Here is a 17,508-nt window from a genome sequence, read left to right as displayed (position 1 = left end):
GCTGACAGATCCATCCCCTGAGCTTTGGAGTCTTAAGCTGCAGTGGGCAAAAGCCATTCAGGTGTCTGCAGTAAGGTCAGTGGGTAACCCCTCAATGAGCTGGTATACCACAGGATCCCTAAGGGAGGGAGCAGACAAGGGGCAAATTAGCCATTAGCTTCCAGGTCAATCAGAAGGATGCGACCCCTCAGTGGCTGCTGCACTTTCTCAGTTGGAATAAGGGAGGAAGATCCCTCTCTCCCTGCAAACAAAAAGGAAAAAGAGCAAATGTCTTGATTTTGAAAAATGAAAAAAGTCTACAAACTACAGACTTATGAGCTTGACTTTGTTTGGGGGGGAGAAATTCTAAAACAGATTAAAGAGATGGCTTCCGAGATCTAGCAAGGGAAGCAGTGATGACAAAGAACTAGCAGGCCTCCTCAGGAATAGGCTCTAGAAGACTAACTTCATTTCCTTTTCTGAAAGGATCACTCAAGGAATAAATGAGAGGAATGCTGTTGCTATAATTTATCCAGTGCCATTCTGGAGAAGATGTTGGCGATGGGAACTAGACAATAACACAATCAGACAGGCTTCGCCACTAGATGGATGGCTGGAGCCAGAGTTGCCATTAGTGGTTTGCTGTCCATATAACTGAGGTCTGCAGAGGGGTATTCCAGGGATCTGGGCTTGGTGCTTGGCTAGTTAACAGTTTTATCAACCTCTTGGATAAAAGCAGAGATGCATGTCTAGCAAATCTGCAGATGACACAACCTGGGAGAGGTAGCTTATACCCTGGATCACAGTGTGTCAGGATCCAAAAAGATCTTGACGACCAGGGCATTAGGCTGAATCTTATTACACTTGATCATAAAAATTCAACTTTATGAGCAAAAATAAAGTAGCCATGGCTAAACAGTAAATATTCTGGAAAAGCCTGTGGGGCACTTCAGAAAACAAAGCTGGCCTAGTACAGACTCCAGAATGACTTTAATCCCATGGCAGATGGGGACTCCCCTGCTCAGGGGGTCCGCCTGCCTTGTTCTTCCCAATAGCAGGGATAATGCACGTATGCCACCATGTCCAGCTGACAGATTTCTAACTTGCTACTATACCCATTTCTGATGATCTTTCAAATATTACTGACGTGACCATATGCTCTTAGACATGAAGTCAGTAAGGGTCTTGGGTATGAACTCCCTGTTAGCCATTGTTACTGTCATTTCTGGTGTAAAGGTCATTCTCACTGGCAGACGATTTTAGATGGATGCAGTGGGGAACCGGCGAGTCCACAATGTGATGCGGTAGCCAAACTGCTAACCCAATCTTACTGCTTCCGGGAGCTGGGAGGTCACAGTCCCAGGCTGCCCTGTCAGATTTCATCTGGAAAACTACATTCAGTCCTAAATACCATGTGTTAGATTTAAATGAGTAGCTCCAGGTTCTTATTTTCCATAAATCTAACCCGTGGTTTAAGCATGACATTGACAACGTAGGGGGCGGCGTTCAGTGGAGGGAATGTCAGTACTTCAAACTCATGGAGATGGAGAAAAAGACGAGTCAGGGGGCACATTATAACTGTCTTCAAATTGTAAAAGGCTGTCAGGTCAAGAAGCAGCTGGATTTGCTTTGGCCCAGAGAGAAGAACCAGCAGCAAAGGGTGGAAGTTGTAAAGCGCTGCAAATACAGGCTTAATGTCAAGAGTCCTCCCAGTGAGAGCTTTCCTAAAGGAGAAAGCATTGCCTTCAGGGCTGTGGGTTTGCTTTCCTTAGAAAGCTTCAGGCACAGGCTGGAAGGACAGCCAGCCAGTCACCTGTCAGCCAGATCATCTGAGGGATTCCTTCTGGACACAGGTTGTACTAGATGGCGGCCAACTCTAAATTCGGTATGCAGGAGAGGTCACACATAAACTCTATAGAGATGCAGTCAGAGACTTCGGAACCTCAAGACTTGTCCACCTCTAACACGTTCTCGTTTTCTAAACAGAGACCAGACACTTGACACAGACACTGAGTTTACTGGCAACTCTCTGACCTTATCTACTAAGTTATAGACAGGCTGATCTGGCCACACAGATAGGCCTCGACCCTGATCTTTCTCCTCCATCTGCCTCCACGCTGCCTGTGTTCTATGCCCTGCGTCTGGCACAGCTTTGCTGGCAAGCTACTCCCTCTGGAAGAGCACCCTTGCCTGCCCAGAGATTCCAGCCATATAAAATACTTGGGAATCTATCTACCAAGACAAACACAAGAACAACTACAAAACACTTTCCTCATGATTAAAACTAGATCTAAATAATTGGAAAAACATTAATTGCTCATAGATAGGACGAGCTAACATAATAAAAAATGACAATTCTACCCTAACTCATTTACTTATTTAGTGCCATACCCATCGAATGACCAAAAACTTTTTTGCTGAATTAGAAAAAACCATAACAAAGTTCATTTGGAAGAACAAAAGATCACAGATATCCAGGGAATGAAAAAAAAAATGGGAAGGGGGTTTAGCAGTACCAGATCTCAAATTATACTATAAAGCAGTGATCATCAAAACAATCTGGTACTGGCTAAGAGACAGAAGGGAGGATCAGTGGAATACACTTGGGGTAAGTGACCTCAGCAAGACAGTCTCTGATAAACCCAAACATCCCAGCTTTGGGGACAAAAATCCACTATTTGATAAAAACTTCTGGGAAAATTAATTGGAAGACAGTTCGGGAAAGATTGGGTTTGGATCAACATTACACACCCTGTTACACCAAGATAAACTCAGAATGGGTGAATGACTTGAATATAAAGAAAGAAACTATAAGTAAATTAGGTGAACACAGAATAGCATACTAGTCAGATCTTTGGGAAAGGAAAGATTTTAATACCCAGGAAGAGTTAGAAAAAATTACAAAATTTAAAATAAATCATTTTGATTATATTAACTTTAAAAGGTTTTGTACAAACAAAACCAATGCAACCAAAATTAGAAGAGCAAATTGGAGAAAAAAATCTTCATAACAAAAATCTCTGACAAAGGTCTAATCACTCAAATTTATAAGGAGCTAAATCAATTAATTGTACAAAAAATCAAGCTATTCCCCCCAATTGATAAATGGGCAAAGAACATGAATAGGAAATTTTCAGATAAAAAAATCAAAACCATTAATAAGCACATGAAAAGTGTTCTAAATCTCTTATAATTAGAGAAATGCGAATCAAAACAACTCTGACGTACCACCACCTCACACCTAGCAGATTGGCTAACATGACAGCAAAGGAAAGTAATGAATGCTGAAGGGGATGTGGTAAAATTAGGACATTAATGCATTGCTTGTGGAGTTGTGAATTGCTCCAACCATTCTGGAGGGCAATTTGGAACTATGCTCAAAGGGCGCTAAAAGACTGTCTGCCCTTTGATCCAGCCAGAGCACTGCTGGGTTTGTACCCCAAAGAGATAATAAGGAAAAAGACTTGTACAAGAATATTCATAGTTGTGCTCTATGTGGTGGCCAAAAATTGGAAAACGAGGGGATGCCCATCAATTGGGGGAATGGCTGAACAAATTGTGGTATCTGATGGGGATGGAATACTATTGTGCTGAAAGGAATGACGAACTGGAGGGATTCCATGTGAACTAGAAAGACCTCCAGGAAGTGATGCAGAGCGAGAGGAGCAGAACCAGGAGAACATTGTACACAGAGACTCATACACTGTGGCACAATCGAATGTAGTGGACTTCGTAATGGACTTCTATACTGGCAGCAATGCAGCGATCCTGAACAACTTGGAGAGATCTATGATAAAGAACACTATCCATATCCAGAGGAAAAACTGTGGAAGTAGAAACACCAAAGAAAAACAAGTGCTTGATCACATGGGTCAATGGATGTAGGATTGGGGATGTAGACTCTAAACAATCACCCCAGTGCAAACATCAACAACATGGAAATAGGTTTTTGATCAAGGACATGTAAAACCCAGTGGAATTGTGCGTTGGCTACAGTAAGGGGGGGTGGGGGTGGGGATGGGAAAGAATATGATTCTTGTAACTAAGGAGAAATGTTCTAAATTGACCAACAAAATTTTCCAAAAAAGTATCTCATCTCTAACGATATAAAGCTTGTCGAATTCAGGTCTATTCCCCTAAAGTTAATAAGTTATGCATATCCTTTGGTCTACCAGACTTAAACCACCAAGAAATCAAAGAAAGAGGAGAAAAGGATGTCTAGATACTTTTTTCATAGTAGCCAAAATGATAAAATATAAAAGCTTTCCTAATGGGGAATGGCTAAACAATTTTTGATATAAGAATGCAAAGCCATAAAAAAATAATAAAATGGACATTTCAGAGAAAAGTGAGAAAAGCTCTAAGTGGTGATACAGAGTAAAGTGAGCTATTGAGAAAAAAGAAAGAATTGTGACCAACCCAGTAAGCCAAATCTAAGAAATGAAGGTGAAATAAGTCATTTAACTCCAGCCAGAGAAATGATGAACTTAAATAAAACAAAGATAAATTCTTTGGGACATGACCAAGGTGAGAAATTTGTTTCACTGTCTATCCATATATATATTCAAGGCTTGGCTTTTCTTCTTTCCCTCCTTAAATTTATTCAACAGGGTGTGAGGTTGGCAGGCAGGAGTGATTATAAGGTAGAAATAAAAGTTTTATTGCTAAAATAATTATGAGCATCAGTGTCATCAAAGATACTATGTTTGAGAAACTCTGTGCTAAAACAAGCCCATTCAACACATTAAGGTTATTTTAATAAATCATAAAGATTTCTATATCATTTTGAGTTCAAGATTGGTTTCTACATGTTGACAAAGATTGTCAACAAATTCTAATAAAATGTGAGGCTTATCTAATTCAATTATCCAATATGATGAATGTTTATATTTAGGTCATCTAAGATAACTGATAATTTCTCTGCTATGTGGTAAGCTGTTACTTATGACATTAATTAAATCTTGACATAGTTTGAAGATGACTTTGATTCAAACACATCCTTACTTAGTGGAAATCTCTAACCTGGCCAACGGATCAAAATTAGGCTTTGTTTATTTTTGTAAACTTTACCTTTCATCTTAGAATCAATATTATATATTAGTTCAAAGGCAGAAGAATGGTAAGGCCTAGGCAATGGGGGTTGAGTGGCTTGTCCAGGGTCACACAGCTAAGAAGTGTGTGGGGCCACATTTGAATCCAGGGCCTCTCCTCTCCCCACCTGCCCCTCAAATTAGTCAAGGAATGCTAAGGGATGTGGCAGCACAGGAAATCATCGTACTTCTCTTCACAGTGCAGAAGTGGGATAACATCTTAGCACTGAGATTTACTCCACGTATATTTTTAGCACTAGTCTCGGAATGAGTTCCAGGAATCCTAAATCGAAGTCACCAGCTTTAAGGGCAATGCGACTACTGTTGCTGCTGCTGAGTTTTCTGAAATAGAGAAACCTCATTTCATTTCTGTCTGTACTGGAGAGGCTGCCTCTTGACCCCTTACCCTTACACTTCTCGGTCACATGTGATGATGAAAGCCAAAGCATAAAACTAAAACATGAAAAGAATCCCTCTAAATACAAAAGTAAATTGGGGATCAGGACTCCAGAAATGAAAGGCCATTCAGAAAAAGCCTAATCCTTTAAAAAGGCATGGGGTGAGGGAGAGACAGGTGGACATGTGCTTATTTTTGTGATTCTGCAAAAGAAACCCATCCGGCAAATCCCTTTTAAGTTCTCATTTACGATTTGATAGAAATGAAGTTTAATCTACTGGCAAACTGATTTTCATCTGCTTAATTCAAAAGTACTGAAAAACAAAAAATTAGTTTCTACAAATTCAAAACAACTTCTCGTTTCACTACCCCTTAGATATCCTGGTGGCTTCCCACTGCTGTAGGCTAGAGTTTGGAGGAGAGGCCATTACTCTGTCAAGTCCTAGGAAGGGAACTCTGGCAGCTTCTTTGACCTCATCATCACAAGGAGGCTCTCACACCAGACAGCAGCTATGAAGGGAGGAAGGTACCAGCTCTTAGCACCACACCTGTGGCATGTGGTAGACACGGAACATTGACTGATTATTAAAGAGTTTTCAGGCACCCCAGAGATGACTTAGCCAGAGCAGTAGTAAGGAGGAGATTGAAGCATGTCTGGATTGAGCCCTGAAGAACAGTGGCAGGGGAGAGAAGGGTGATGGTGGAGAGGGGGAGGGAGGGACAAAGAGAGAGCGAGAGAGACAGAGAGACACAGACAGAGAGAGAGAGAGAGAGAGAGAGAGAGAGAGAGAGAGAGAGAGAGAGAGAGAGAGGAGAAAGAGAGAGAGAGAGAGAGAGAGAGAGAGAGACAGAGAGAGAGAGAGAGAGAGAGAGAGAGAGAGAGAGAGAGAGAAAGAGAGAGAGAGAGAGAGAGAGAGGGGCAGAGAGAGAAAGAGAGAGAGAGAGGGTAAACTTGATGTTCTAAAGGAACGTTGAGAATTCCTCCTCAGAGCCTGGGTCAAGAATGAGAGAAGGGAGAATTCCTGGGGAGCACCTATCCTTGAATCTAGCCTTCTCACATCTTGTGGAGTGTCCTTTGAGCAACCCCAAATTCAAGAACCTCCAGATCTGGCCTTCTATTGAGAGGCAAAGCAATTCTACTGCAGAGAGAAGAGGACTAAACGTGGGATCCTCAGCACTGCCGGAGTGGCAATGTTCTAGACACCAGACAGAGGATCCAAGGATGTGGCTAGGTAACTCTCCTATGTAAATTGGAAAGGGCCAGGCAGCAGCGTGCTGCCCGTCCAGGGCTCTGAGTAGCCCTAGAAGGCCGAGTGCCTCCACGGGTCTCGGGGCTGAAAATGGGACGTGAATGTGTGGGTGCAGCAGCGCCACGTTCACGAACCCTCTAGGAGGTAGGCCCAAACCATTAGGGTGGAACTAAGAGATGAGCACGGGGGAGACACATCTTGCTGACGGGGCGGCGCTCCTCTGAGAAAGCTCCGTGTTCTGCTGGAGATGGACGGCCAACTGCTGAGTCCTTTCTTTGTATGTGTTGGTAGTTGTCGGGGGCGACTGAAGACTGCCCTGTACACCACATCTCCGCTTGTCCCACGGCGGGCGCCTGCATAATCTATAGCCAAAGGCTTCCCCACGTTCAGTTCAGGTGGAGTATGAATAGCCAAAGAGAGATGTGATTTTCTTGGTCTGGCCAAGATGTGTCCACGCAAAATCAGGGGCCTGAGGAACGCCAGGAGTAACTTTGAAAAGTAGCTGATAAACTTCTAAGCAGGGTCATAATGCATTCAAGTGTCAGAAGAACTCACAAAGCTCCAGGCCTGGAGCCCCTCATGTGACTGCAGCGCCAGCTTCACTACGGCTGGTTCTTGCTCCAACTCATTCCAAATCTGCCCCGCTCAGATGAACACCAGCTTTAGCCCAGGGCCAAAGGCTGGGTGTGGGCAAGGGCTGATTTCCACAAGAAGGGGAAGAGTTGGAGGACCAGCTGAACAGGCGAGCTCCCTCCCCCCCCTTCAAACCTCAGGCCTGCTTTGCTCCAAGCTCCCGGCCGCCCTCAAAGGTCCCTTCACATTCTTGGGCGATGAAGCAGTAACTGGCCAGTGAGGGCTTACCTCGGCCTCGGGGTCTTTCCTTTGAACTCCCTTCTCAGCTGTACCCACGGCTTATCTTCCCCCGGCCAGAAGTCCCTTCTTCCCTTGGGTCGGGTGGTCTACAATTCCTCTTTGCATCACCAGCCTCTAACCCGGCTCGCCAACAGGAGGCCCACTTAAAGTCCTCCTGGTGGGCTGGATACCAGGCACGGATAACGTCGTTTTCCGTTACAGTTCCACAGCCTGTGACTGACTTGGAGGCGGGGGACAGCCTGTCTCAACACCTCTGCGAGCTCTAAGCATGGCTGCCGCCTCCACAGTCCTTCCCCTTCCCAGAACTCTCCAGGTGGGGCACTAAGGTTTCCGGTCCGTCGGGCGGCACTAGCAGTGTGGAGGACGAGTCCCCTCCGTTTCTCGAATTCTCTTTGGACAGCTGCTCTATGCCCTCAGTCAATGCCTTTCTCTATCTTGACAAGATGGTCACAAAACAAACATCAACGGGCTGCTGCTCTACTCTGTGGAAGCAGTTCTACGGCTCCGAAGGACCGAGGCTTCCACATTAGCCTTGTGCCCTCTTTGAGGAAGCCAGGAGGCGCTGCACACTGGGAGTACCAAATAACATCCCAGTGAAGCAGGCAGCAAGCAGCTTGGGATGCTCTGGGAGCTTTCCTGTCTGTGGGTGTCAGGCAGAGACCAAAATTCACACAAAGCTAGAAAAACCAAAATTATGCCCCGGATACCAATTATAAAATGTCATACAGTCGTTTAACTAATAATGTAAATCAATTGTCATAACAATGACACAAAGAGCCCACAAATCTCCTCGACAACAGCTGACAAGTAGAGAAAGGGGTAGATAAGTCAAGGGTAACACCACTTGTTTAGAGTATAAATTTGCAAAAATCTTACTAAGAAGGATGGAACAAGAGTTCAAGTACAATCCGGAATCACATATACATATATGGGGTCCCTCAGGAGTCATCTGGTGCAAACCCTTTCTTTTTACAGATGAGGAAACTGAGGCCTAAAAATGGAACTGATTTGCTTAAGCCCCATAATAGTCAGTCATGGAGTTTACTGACTTCCAGGTTTAGCCCCCTTCTCAAAAGAGAGCAAAACTAGGGAAAGGAAAAAACAATATTATGATCACCAATATGGTGAGGACTCACCATTGCAGGTTACCCCAAGAGGAGAGGCTCCTGGAGAAAGGTGCCACCACCCAAAGGGCAGATGGGATGGTCACCAGGGTCAGCTCCTGGGTTTTCACTGAATCATGCTCACCTCAGCAGAACTCAAAGAAGTCCTCCTGGCCCTTGGGCAGATTTAAGGGCGAGAACTGTCCAGGGCAGGCAGGCATGTAGTTACTGGATGGGTGGATTCAGCAGGATTGGGGGTTGTCACATTCATGGCATTCCAGTAAACCTGGGGTGCTCTCTAAAAGCTACTAACAGATCATGATTTACCAATCAACAATTGCCTTACTCTGCCTCCCACAATATTAGGAAAAAGTCAACTAAACTGAATCCAGGTTCCTCACTTGATTTCAAAATAACTCAGGACATATATCTAAGGCAACAGTTTGTTTTGTTTTGTTTTTACCTTTGAGGTACCAAGAATTCAAACCATATTTAAGATCAAAGAATTTACATTTTTAAAAATATAACTTCCTCTAATTATTCTGAAAGGTAGATAACTGAATAGTGATTATAAATTAATTAAATGAATGACATCTCCTGAATGACGGAAACATGGGCATTACTGCCACCTAGGGACACAGGACTTGGGGAGCAATGGATTCAAGGAAACTCCTTATAAAACTCGGAATATGGCCAAATGAGATAAGGATATAGGTAGAATGATTTGCAAACCTTAAAGTCCTTGCTCTGGAAATCTGAGCTATGATTATTATTTTAAAGTGTGCATGTAACAGAAAGAACGCTACAGCATGAAACAACATGACTGATGGTTGCACTAAGGTTCTTATTCTCATGGAAGTGCTTAATGAAGAATTCAGATCAAGACAAAGGAGAGAGGGCTTCAAGAAGAGTCTGGCCATGGCCCATTCAAATACTTCCCTTGGTGTACCTTTGACACCCACTCTACATGTTGCTGGTTAAATTTCTTCTTTTAATGAATGCTTTAATTTATTTTTTTACTAATTACCTATAAAATAATTTTTAACATTCATTTAATATAATTTTTGAGTGCCGAATTCCTTCCCTCCCTCCTTGAAAAGGCAAGCACTTTGATACATGTATAGTCATGGAAAACAAAACAACGTCCCTATTAGCCATGCTACAAAAGAGAACAGATCAAGAAAAAGAGACAAGAGAAAAATTCCATCCCAAACAAGAAAAATAAAGTTTAAAATGGTATATTTTAATATCTGCATCCAGATACCATCAGTTCTTTCTCTGGAAAAGGATAGTATTTTTCATTATGAGTACTTTGAAACTGCTCTGGATCACTACATTTCTGAGAATAGCTAAGTCAACTATTCAGTCAATCATCATACATTATTGTTCCTATCTACATTGTTCTCCTGGTTGTGTTCACTTCACTTTGCATCAATTCATAGGTGTCTTCCCAGGTTTTTCTGAAACCATCCTGCTCATCATTTTTCTTATAGCACTATTTTATTCCATCACCATTATATACCACAACTTGTTCAGTCAGTCCCCAAATGATGGGTATCCCTCAATTCCAGTTCTTTGTCACCATATAAAGAGAAGCTATAAATATTTTTCTTTATCTCTCTGTACAAAGACGTAGTAGTGATATTTGTTGCTGGGTCAAAGAGTATACACAGTTTTCTAGTACTTTGAGTATAGTTACAAACCGTTCTCCAAAATGGTTGGACCAGTTTACAACTTCATTAGAGTCCATTAGTGTCCAATTTTCCCATATCCCCTCCAACATTTGCAATTTTTTCACTTTCTGTCATATTGGCCAGTCTGAGAGTTGTAAAGTAGGACCTCAGAGTTGTTTTAATTTGAATTTCTCTAATCAATAATGATTTAGAACATTTTTATATTATTATTGATAGCTTTGATTTCTTCTGAAAATTGCCTATTCGTCCCCTTTGACCATTACCAACTGGAGAATGACTAATATTCTTATAAATTCGACTCAATTCTTGATATACTTAAAAAATGAAGCTTTTGTCAAAGAAACTTGCATTTCTCCCAGTTTTCTGCTCTCCTTCTAATCTTGGCTTGATTTTGTTTAGGCAAAATCTTTTAAATTTAATGGAATCAAAATTGTCAACTTAATATTCTGTAATGTTTCTCTCTAGCTCTTCTTTGGTCATATATTCTTCCCTTATTCAGAAATTTGAAAGGTAAATTATTCCCTGCTCCCCTAATTTACATATTATCCTTTATGTCTAAATCATGTACCCATTTTGACCTCATGCTGGTATATGGTGTAAGATGTTGGTCTATGCCTAGTTTCTGTCAACTGTTTTCCAGATTTCCCAGCAATCTGTGCCAAATAATTGGAGTTTTTATCTGAGAAGCTTGAATTTGAGTGTTTGTTGACCATTAGATTACTATGGTCACTTACTACTGTGTATGGTATATCTAACCCATGCCACAGATTTGCCACTTAGCCAGTACTAGACTGTTTTGATGATTACTACTTTGTAATACTGTCCAACTGTCTGAGATTTGGTACTGCTAAGGCTACCTTCACTCACATGTTTTTCCTACTGATTCCCTTGATATTCTTGGCTTTTTGTTCTTCCAGATGATTTTTATTACTTTTTCTAGCTCTATAAAATAATGTTTAGTCATTTGGTATGGCACTGAATTTAGGCAGAATTTCATTTTTATTATATTGGCTTATTCTACCCATGAGCAATCAATATTTCTCTAATTGGTTAGTTCTGACTTTGTGTTTTGTAATTGTGTTTGTACTGGTTCAATGTTTAAAACAACAAGGAAAGTACAATAATGCTCATTCAACACCCAGAAAAGAAAAATGAATGCAGTATTGGGGAAAGTTGCCTTGGAGATGATCGGAGAGGACTAAAATATCAAGAAAACCCTGCCTGGAAAGAAGAATGAAGAAGAGCCATCTTAACAGGAGAGGAAAGCAGCCAATGAAGACAGATCACTGAGAATCTGGATTATTTAACTCTTTTTACAAAGTCCAATAATTACTCCTTTCAATTTGAAGGGTGTAGTTTTTAAAATACAAAGTCACAAAATTAGAAATTATTTTCAATTCAACTTTAGAACAGGAAAAAAAATCACTTACCTGCTTTCCAATCAAACATGTAAACAACTTGAGGACTGTCTATTTGCACACACAGCAGACACTCAATTTGTGTTTTCCTACAAACACACACACACACACACACACACACACACACACACACACAGTATCTCTTCTCCTCCCCCTTTCTCTGTCTCTCCTCTCTGTCTCTCCCCCCCATTTCTCTCTGTCTCTCTCCCCACTTCTCCACCCCCTCCTTCCCTTCTGTCACCCAGATTGCTTGCTGGAAAACAACAAACATTGGGCACAAAAAGTCTGGCTTCAGTATCTGAATTAATTCAGAAGAAACTCATGGGAGCCCTGGAAGGATGTCAACAAGTGAATCCTCAGGACAGCTGCTCAGAGTGACAGATTTGTACAATGCTTCTCTTCTACCAAACAGTGATCCTCTTTTACTGGAGCCAACGGCTCCTTTTGTGGGAGCGGCTATTTTTAGTTTGGGGAAATTAATCTAATCTGGAACCTTTTCTCACTTGGGAAACAATAACAGGCAACTCATAGTATCCACCCATTTCTATTCTCCCCTTAAAAATTCACCACTCACACTGTACTACCCCATTGTTACCCCATTAGAAAAGCAAAATTACTGAGGACAAACTCATCGGAGCCTGGCATCTTTAGTGGGCCATCTGAACCCAATTGCTTTTGTACGCCACGCAAGCAAGGCCCGGGCAAGAGGAAGGCTGCAAACAATGAACGTACTTTTCTCCTGGTCCAAATGGCTCCATGACAAACGACTCTTGTGAATGGGATGCTTCTCCCCTCCCGTCCATGGTGTGGGAGGGGGTCAGCACAAGAGTCCTGGCTCTTTCCTGCCCGACCATTCACAAGTACCTCGGAAATGCTAGAGAAAGCAATGCTAAACTTTCTTGGGAGCACCTGAAAGGGGTCTTTTTCGAATGAGCAGAGCCATCCCAGTGACTGCTCCATGTGTAAAAGTCATTGTTAAGTCAGTTGACGTGAAATCTGGAAAAAGATCGTTTCTCCAGATTGTTTTGAACAGGTCTGGAAAGGAGACCAATGTGGGGAGGAGAGCGGGCTCAGGCTTAGTTAGCACTGCTGTGTGTTCAGGAAGTGCTTCACAAATCTCTCATTTCATGCAGACTCGGCTATCGTGTAGTCGATGTGTGCACTACACAGATCCTGAGGTGTGTCTCTAATGCCCACTGTTGAGATATAGCAAATACGGTGAGAACGTAAGTTTATTGTTTAGATAAAAAGTTTCCTTTTGAGTGAAATTATTTTACGATGGATGTCCCAGACTACTCAAGCGACTTTCATCAAGCAGCACGAGGAGCGGGGCAGGACATTTCCTTACAGGAGGTAGACTGAATTCTGGAAATGTAAGTGTGTGCATGTGTGTCTATGTACATCTGGATGGAGGCCACAGCATGCTGAGGTCTCTGTTGTCCTCAGGCCTTCTAGGCTGCGAATCTGGGGGCCGCAGGGAGTCCTGGCCAGTCCGGGGGGGGGGGGGGGCAGAGCTCTATTTCAGCTCAGTTATCAGAGGTCAGAGCAGAGCCTCCCACCACTGTATCTGCTCAGGCCAGCTCAAGGTTGGGGACTGGACACATGTCCACCTTGGCTCTTGCTGGGAAGAGAGGAGCCTGTAGGGACCCATTGTGAACACACACAGGGTTACTGTGACCCTGAGAAGCCTGGTGCATGCGTGCGTGAGCACAGAGACACACACGCAGCTGCTGCCTATGATTGAGTTACCAACCCCGCTTCCCTGAGACTTGCCATGCTCCTGTTCCTGCCTGTTCATCTCCAATTCGTGAACCCTGAGCTGCAGCAGCAGCATCTCACCTCTGCAGTCTGGCTCACTCCAGATCCCCTTCTACAGCTCAGCAGGCTCAGGGAAGGGGGGCTGCCCCTGGGGGGGCACCTCCTTTCTGCCCACCTGTAAGTCTTTTCATAGACTCCAAAGAGGATTATCTTTTAGGGATCCCAAAATGGACTACGATGGTCACTAAAGCCCCTTTTCATTTCTCGAATTCTATAATATTTGATTATTTCTAACTTTGTAAATTATTAAAGAAAAGTATCGGATGCATTACTTATTTGGGAAGGTTTTTCCCATCACTTGTTTCTTTCCTGATCTTTCACACCTTTAAAAATAGCTAAATAATTTGCTCTATATTGCTGCTGACTTAAGATGGGAAGAAGCACACAATACATTTCTCAAAATATTGTTTTCCTATTTAGCTAATTAGTTCCTTAATACCCAGCTCTGAGTAGAGATTATAATTGAGGTAGCCACTCATCCCTAAATAAATGGTATATTTAGCTGCAAAATCAGCCACTCGAGTGTATTTCTCGAGTCCCATTCAGTCCATTTTCATTATTTCCCCCACAGTCCTAGGAAGCCTAGGCCAAGAGCTAAGGGCTGAGCTTCCCCTTCTCAATGGCAGTGAGAACACCAGGCTCTGGCTAGTTGGTGGTGACGTGAATGAACTCCCCTCCCACCCTTCAAAAGTGGAAGGCACCTCAGGGTGTGCCAATTCAGTATTCCCTAAGTCTTCCATAGCTCAACTACCAAGCTAAAGGTTACTCCCAATATATAGAAGCACAAAGTATTTCCTGCAGGAACTCTCATTAATCATAGATTGAGTGCTATTACCGTAGTGATTTTCTGAGTTCAGATGTGTCTATGGATTTGCATTTTACCATAGTTCTTTGCCTATGAAGGAGCAAGCAAAGACATTAATTACTTTGCATGGGAGAGAAAAGATGAATAATAAAGTGCCTCAAACTAGCAGGCACTTGAGAAATTCTGTTCCTTGACTAAGGCCCATGGGCGTAAGGAAGGGTCCCCCCTCCTCCCCAGGGACACCCGCCCCTGGCTGCCACTCTGTTGTCTGTCCATGGCTACTCCCCAGACCTGGAGCACTGGCAGTGGGCCCGGCTCCTAGAGGCCAGGCTGCTCTGTCTGGGAGGCGCCACCTCACAGCTCTGAGGTCATCTCCTCCACCTTCCAAAGGGTGACCACAGAGGACAGAGCACGGCCCATTAAATGAACATCTCCAGGAGTCCAGAAGAACCCCACTGTCTGAAAACATTGATTCCAGATCTGGAGACAAGGGACGAGGGTCTGAGGGAGTTTTGAGGAAGGGGCTCTGGGGGCTGCCCTGACTGGCTTCATAAAGTTAGAGCCCAGAGCCCCAGGGCTGCGAGGTCACTCACTAAAATTGGGGGGAGGGGCGGGGGCTAATTAATGGCCTGTCGTCCCTCTCCAAGGCCAGCTTGGTCAGCCTTGGACATGGTTGGAGGTAATTATTGGATGGTGACTGGTTGGGGCCAGTTAGGAAGTGCCCCCCCCAAGGGGCAGGAAGGAAAGCTTCCTAGAACCCCCTGACCCACTGTAGAGTCTGGCTATGGAAGGGGGGGGGGACAAGAAAAGCTGGGCTGCCCCACCCTGAGAGAGAGCTCAGGAATGGTCTAGGGGCTCGGTGGGGTGACCCCCATGAGGCCGGTCACCCCTCAGAGGCAGGGGCTGGTTTTTTGTATCTCTCTCTCTACTTGCCCTTAATAAATGCTTGGTGACAGGTACTCGCCCCCGCAGGCCAGAAGCTCGGGGAGGGCAGGGCTGGAGAGGCCCTCAGCCTGGGAAGGTGGCGGGGTCAGGACACCACTTCCAGCTTCTGGTCTTTAGCCGCGCGACCCTGGGTCAGTCTGAGCTCCTCCCCGCTCCCCGGGATCCCACCAGGGCCGGAGGGTAAACTGAGGCCGGGGCGGAGCCGGCGCGCAGCCACTTCCACTCACGAGAAGAAAGGATCTTCCTCAAAGGTGCTCCGCGACGACCCGAACATCTTGGCTTCGCTCCCTGAGCGCAGGGGGAACGCAAGCAGACTGGACCCGTGGCAGCTGACCCGCAGCTCGCCTCCCTGTCTGGTGTCGAAGCCGTGAATAAGTCTACAGCCTCCCGCCTCGGAATGGCACAGGCGGGGAGGGGGCGGGGCCTCACGCACGTGACACAACGGCCGTTCCCCATTGGACGCCGCTGCTGCCGGCCACGCCCCCGCCCCGCGCGGTCACAATGCCTCACCATGGCAACGGCGGTCAACACAAACTGCAGACTGGGGACAGGCGCGGGCTCCTCCCATCTCTGCCCCGCACCGTTGCGCCCGGGGCTCCTGTGGCCCCTCAGGCTCCTCTCAGAGAGGGGGCGTCTCCCTTGAGCTCTGATGTTAATGCATTAAAATAATGGCAGCGCTGCCCTCCTAAGTGCCCCGTGCAGTGCCAAGCACTCCACAGCCCTCCGCGAGGGAGGTATTGCTGTTGCCCAGTTTAAAGAGGAGGAGACAGGCCAGGGGGCCAAGGCTTCCTTCCTCCAGCCAGGCAGTCCCGTAGCCAGTGGAGGGAGACCACTGGCAAGGACGGCGCTCGCCCCGCACCCACAAGTGTAATTCCCGCGAAGCCCCATGGACCCTTCTGTCTCAGCCTGGGGCTCGGGGGTCCCGGCTCGAGCGTCCCTTTATTTGGGTCTGGGGGGGAGGCCTGTGGGAGTGCCGGCAGGCAGGGCAGGGCAGGAGGAAGGGGCTGTCTGGGGCCGGGGCACCTGGTCCCCAGCCTCCAGTCCACTCCAGGGCTGAGGGTCTGGCCAGACCCAAGGCCATCTAAGGGCCGGCGGCCGGCCCAGGGGTTCATCATACTATTTTTAGAGCCTGAAACCCAAGCCCTTCAGCCTTGGCCACCGCGACCTGCCACGTGTCTGGTGGCCGGCCGCCCCCTCCCAGACGGGCTCGGTTTAGCTCCGAGGTCCCCAAGGAGGAGCCGCATTTCACTGTCCCAATTTCCGGGAGCCCACGATGGTCAGACAGATCTGGAGATTCATCAAATGACCAAAACCCTCGTCCACCCCTTTGTGCAATGGTGATGAGGTGGTGGCAGTTCTAGGGCTCTTTCGGGCTCAAGAAACACATAAAATCTCCTTTGTCGGTGCTACTATCTGATCAGTTTTATTGGGGAGGAAACTGAGGCAGAGACAGGTTCAGGGAACTGAGCCCCTCACATAGCTAATTGACCCCAGAGGCAGGATTTGAATTCAGATTCCAAACCCAGTGCTCTATCTATCCACTTTGCCACTTAGCTCCCCATAGGCTAAATTCTTTTCAGTAGCTGGGGAATCTCATTAAAGTGTCTGAAAGAGCTCTGGAAAGATGCCTGTTCAGCCTGTGTCGCTTTGGGGAAGGAGAATTGGGCTTTAAGTCCCAAAGATCTGTGTTCAAATCCAGTCTCAGGCACTTCCTAGATTGGGTGACCCTGGGCAAGTCGCTAGGCCACTGTCTGCCTCAGTTTCCTTGACTGTAAAAGGGGGTACTGTTCGCTGCCTCTCTAGGTTTTTGTGAGGAAGAATGAGATAAAAAATAATGGTAAAGTGCTTAGCATCCTGCTGGGCACATTCACTATTGCTTAGGACTCTTGAGATATTGGAGTAGTTGGCCATTGCCTTCTCCAGCTCATTTCACAGAGGTGGAAACGGAGGCAAACAGGGTCACTCCGCAGTAACTGCTTCCTGTTAGCTGAGGGGACGTTTCATCTATGACGATTCCCTTCTTCTTCCTTCCAGTCGAACCGGTTCTGATGAGCCTCTAAAGCAAAGCAGAGAATGTGCAGCCAAGGCAACAGAATGCCCAACGAGCCCAGCAACAGTCACCAGACCTCCTCCGAA

At 45.4% G+C, this 17,508-nt stretch overlaps 1 protein-coding gene across 5 annotated transcripts in view; it reads right to left on the bottom strand.

Annotated features, from left to right (window-relative positions):
- MLF1 (myeloid leukemia factor 1) overlaps positions 1 to 15,766 on the bottom strand; it is a 36,905-nt gene extending 21,139 nt beyond the window's left edge. For 2 of the 5 annotated variants that reach the window (XM_007502306.2, XM_007502308.2), the window contains exons 1-2: positions 15,600 to 15,764; positions 14,458 to 14,517 (exon numbers count right to left, since the gene is read on the bottom strand). In XM_007502306.2, the coding sequence (XP_007502368.1) occupies positions 14,458 to 14,517; positions 15,600 to 15,646 (107 nt within the window). In that variant the 5' untranslated portion in view covers positions 15,647 to 15,764. Of the gene's footprint in view, positions 1 to 14,457; positions 14,518 to 15,599 lie in introns of all 5 variants that reach the window. The other 3 variants (XR_008914053.1, XM_056807607.1, XM_007502307.2) reach the window with 3 other exon arrangements.
- Between the last annotated feature and the right edge of the window lie 1,742 nt (positions 15,767 to 17,508).

This window comes from Monodelphis domestica, chromosome 8 (assembly GCF_027887165.1).
Source record: "Monodelphis domestica isolate mMonDom1 chromosome 8, mMonDom1.pri, whole genome shotgun sequence".
Lineage (NCBI taxonomy): Eukaryota > Metazoa > Chordata > Mammalia > Didelphimorphia > Didelphidae > Monodelphis > Monodelphis domestica.
This window is presented reverse-complemented; position numbering and strand designations above follow the sequence as displayed.